Genomic DNA, 4242 nt, shown 5'->3' on the forward strand with positions numbered 1-4242 from the left:
ACTTACTTTATCTATTTTACCTATACATATGCATACATACGCTGCAGCAGTGGATCTATTTTAGCTTTCAACACAATAAAATAATATAAACATTACAATAAAATATTATAACCACTACAATAAAATAATATATTCTACTACAAAAAAACATTCACAGTCCCAACCACACCCGCCACCACCACCACCAATCCACAGCAGGAAAAAGCAACCACAGCCAACCACACCCGCCACCACCACCACCAATCCACAACAGGAAAAAGATAAATAAATAAATCCAAATCTCAAATCTTTTTCCTCAGCCACCGCCACAACCACAACCACAACCACCACCACCACCACCACCACCAGAAAAAAAAAAAAAAAAAAAAAAAAAAAAAAAAAAAAAAAAAAAAACTCCAAGTACAACACCAGCAGTCGACAGCAGAAGAAAAAAAAAATGGAAAACCCAAATCTCCAAGTACAACACTAGCAGTCCACAGCAGAAGCAAAAAAAAAAAAAAAAAAACCCAAATCTCTGTAATAGGCGATCGGCGGCGTGGGTCTGCGATTGGCGGTGTGGGTCTGAGATCGGCGGCTTGGGACGGCTAGGTTGGGCCGGCGGCGGGGAATGAGGGATCTTGAGAGAGTGATGGTGAGAGAGGAGAGTGACGGTGAGTTTGAGAGCTGGTCGGGACGGCTGCCGGAGTGAGAAAGAAGATGAGAGCTTGAGGATTGCTGGTCGGGCCGGAGTGAGAAAGAGGATGAAAGCTTGAGAACGGCTGGTCGGAACGGCGAGATTGCACAGTGACAGAGAGGATGAGAGCTTGAGGGAGTTCTGGGGAGAGGAAGAGAATTCAGAAGAGTGAGAGAGAGGCACAAAGTGAGAAAGAGATGAAAGAAAATAAAAGGCAACGGTATTATTTTAATCTCGGTAAAGAATTAAATAATATTATTTTTGTTTAGCTTAGATGAACAGTACACATCTATTTATAGATGTGTACTGTTCATGTGGAGCTAAAAAATTTAGATATAGCTCCACTGCTGGAGCGTAATTTTAGTATCAGTGGAGCTAAATTATAGCATTATAGCAATATAGCACCACTGCTGTGAGTGCTCTAAGTAGTTTTTACTTTTTAAGCAAAAATATGTAAATTTGACACATTTTTTTATTATACACCCACTGATGTAAGTTTTCTTAGAAGACTAAAATGATAATTAATCAAAGTTAATTAACTAAAATGACAACTTTTAAACTTATTTGATTAAAAGGACAATTGATCAAAGTTATAAGAGGTCAAATCTAGATATACCTTTTTTTTCTGGTAGTTGGATGTAATGGCTATGTTACACTTTAGATTTTGGAAAGTCCATAAAATATTTAGATCAAAAAATTAACTTGGCCCAACAATTTGATCCTCCAACTATTGGGCTTGAATTGGACACTGAGCCCAAACACTATCCCCAACTTGCAGCTCCTGCTCCACTTGTTATTTGTTAGTCCCTCGTCCTATTGGGAGTCCTAAGGAAACCATGGTCACAAAACAAGGAAATGCTGAAGCAAACGAGGATAAGTGGACCCGACTTAACAGTAATCGTTACCAACCTCACAATCCCCCCTCATTGCACAACACAATCCCAGCACTCCCTGCTACTAGGAGCAAAAGTAGAAGAAGAAGAAGAAAATACAGAAAATCTAGAAAGCAAAAATAGCCATGGTTTCTGTAGCAGCAGCAGCAGCAACAACAACAGCACAATCCAATCTCCTATTCTCAAGTTCTCGTTCCATCTCTCGTCTATCTCCTTTCCAACTATGCGTCTTTGACTCCAACACACTTCTTTCATGCCCCAACAACAGTAATAGTAGCAAGAAGAAACACGTTGGTGCTGGGGTTCGATGCATGGCTGTGGGCACAGCAGAGGCGGCGACAAAGAAGAGTACGTTTGAGATTCAGACACTGACGGGCTGGTTGTTGAAGCAGGAACAGGCAGGTGTGATTGATGCAGAGCTCACTATTGTGCTGTCGAGCATTTCAATGGCGTGCAAGCAGATTGCTTCGCTGGTGCAGAGAGCTAGCGTTTCCAACTTGACTGGAGTACAGGGTGCTGTTAACATTCAAGGGGAGGACCAGAAAAAACTGGACGTTGTCTCAAATGAGGTTTGTGCTTTGTGGACCCTGTTCTTTTAATGCAACTATGTATGGTAGAGAAAATTGCATTTCAGTTTCAAATAAACAATGTGTTTTGCAAACCAGCACAATTGAATAGGACATTAACAAATAACAATCATAAAAAAAATATAGATATATATTTTGGTAAACTGGACAATCATAAAAATTTAATGTAATCGTGTTGGTAGTTTTGCGTATCAATTGTGAGTAAAATAGTCAAATGTCTTAAGAGTTCAATTGACACAATTTTATTAACAAAAATGTTTAAGATTCAAATTATCTCTCCAACCGAATTATGAAAATTAGAATAAATAATAAGTAAATAAAAAGGCATGGATAAACTAATAAACATGCCAGATAATTTGGTTTTGTAGTTCATTAAATCATTGAAGAAATCAAAGGGCTTTGATTTGGTAACAGCCTATGAGATAATAGGATAAACAAAACCAAAATAAAAAATATTTATTTCCGTTGCCGGGACTCGAACCCGGGTCACTCGGGTGAGAGCCGAGCATCCTAACCAACTAGACTACAACGGATTGGTGGCTTATTTGTTGCTTTTTTATTTTTTTGCATTGACAGGTTTTCTCCAATTGCTTGAGATCAAGTGGACGAACAGGGATCATAGCATCAGAGGAAGAGGATGTGCCCGTGGCAGTGGAAGAGAGTTACTCTGGCAACTACATTGTTGTATTTGACCCTCTTGATGGATCATCAAACATTGATGCAGCTGTGTCCACTGGCTCTATCTTTGGTATATACAGCCCAAATGATGAGTGCCTCGCTGATGTTGATGACGACGACTCCACTGTATGTCCACCTCTCTCCCTCATTCATTCCAAGATAAATAGTTTTTTTTCCTTTTCTTTTTTTGCATGTTTCATTTAAGAAAAATTGTTCTTACACATTTGTTGATATATACTCCGTACATTGATTTCAGTGATACAACATCTATAATTTCACATATGATGTCCACGTGAAATGTGTTATCTAATATCTATGATGAAATAAAATCTTAATTGTTTGTACATGGCAATTTGGCAGCTTGACAAAGTGGAACAGAGGTGTGTTGTGAGCGTGTGCCAACCAGGAAGCAACCTTCTTGCTTCTGGTTATTGCATGTACTCAAGCTCTGTGATCTTTGTTCTCACAATTGGAAATGGTGTATTTGCTTTCTCCTTGGACCCTATGTATGGGGAATTCTTGTTGACTCAAGAAAAGATCCAGATACCGAAAACTGGAAAAATCTACTCATTCAATGAAGGGAACTATCAGCTTTGGGATGACAAGTTGAAGAAGTACATTGATGATCTCAAGGACCCAGGTCCCAGTGGCAAGCCCTATTCTTCTCGGTATATTGGTAGTTTGGTTGGTGATTTCCATCGGACACTGCTCTATGGTGGCATTTATGGGTACCCTAGAGACAAGAAGAGCAAGAATGGGAAGCTGAGGCTCTTGTATGAGTGTGCTCCAATGAGCTTTATAGTGGAACAAGCTGGTGGGAAAGGATCAGATGGCCAGAACAGAATACTTGACATTACACCAGTTGAGGTGAGTAAATTTATATAAAATTATAGTCTGCTTAGCTTTTTTTTGATAATAATAATAACTAGGATTGTGCTTTTGATCCCATTTCTTGGACAGATCCATCAACGTGTTCCACTTTACATTGGTAGCCAGGAGGAAGTCGAGAAATTGGAGAAGTATTTAGCTTGATGAACATGTCATAGCCAAGAAAGTAATTTTGTTAGCAAATACAATTGTTTCTTCATGCAAGAAATACTCTAAATTGGAATTAAGAAAGAAAAATGTTGTTTGTGTTATATACTTTGTGCCAAATCTTTTGTTGCTGGACAGAAACATACTGAGGTCCTTCGGGGATTTTAACACAAGGCTGCTGTGCAAGGTCAAATTAAGAGACTTTCAAAGCAGAGCTTGCACCTAGCTTGTTAAGGAAGTGACAGTGACATGAGTACTGCATATATCTCTAATTTGGGCACATAGAAATTTTTAGAACAACATAAATTTTCCACTAATATACTGTAAAAAGATCATTTTTATTTTAAATAAATTCATTACAAGCATGGTTCAAATG

At 38.6% G+C, this 4242-nt stretch overlaps 1 protein-coding gene and 1 non-coding gene across 2 annotated transcripts; one reads left to right on the top strand and one right to left on the bottom strand.

Moving 5' to 3' along the window:
- Nucleotides 1–1550: 1550 nt before the first annotated feature.
- LOC126692720 (fructose-1,6-bisphosphatase, chloroplastic-like) lies at nucleotides 1551–3970 on the top strand. The gene is made up of 4 exons (XM_050388418.1): nucleotides 1551–2135; nucleotides 2730–2957; nucleotides 3192–3698; nucleotides 3792–3970. The coding sequence occupies exons 1-4, from the start codon at nucleotides 1692–1694 to the stop codon at nucleotides 3861–3863; spliced, it is 1251 nt and encodes a 416-aa protein (XP_050244375.1). The 5' UTR covers nucleotides 1551–1691; the 3' UTR covers nucleotides 3864–3970.
- On the bottom strand, nucleotides 2614–2686 carry TRNAE-CUC (transfer RNA glutamic acid (anticodon CUC)). The gene has a single exon. It is a non-coding gene; the product is annotated as a tRNA-Glu (tRNA).
- Nucleotides 3971–4242: the final 272 nt, after the last annotated feature.

This window comes from Quercus robur, chromosome 7 (genome assembly GCF_932294415.1).
Source record: "Quercus robur chromosome 7, dhQueRobu3.1, whole genome shotgun sequence".
Lineage (NCBI taxonomy): Eukaryota > Viridiplantae > Streptophyta > Magnoliopsida > Fagales > Fagaceae > Quercus > Quercus robur.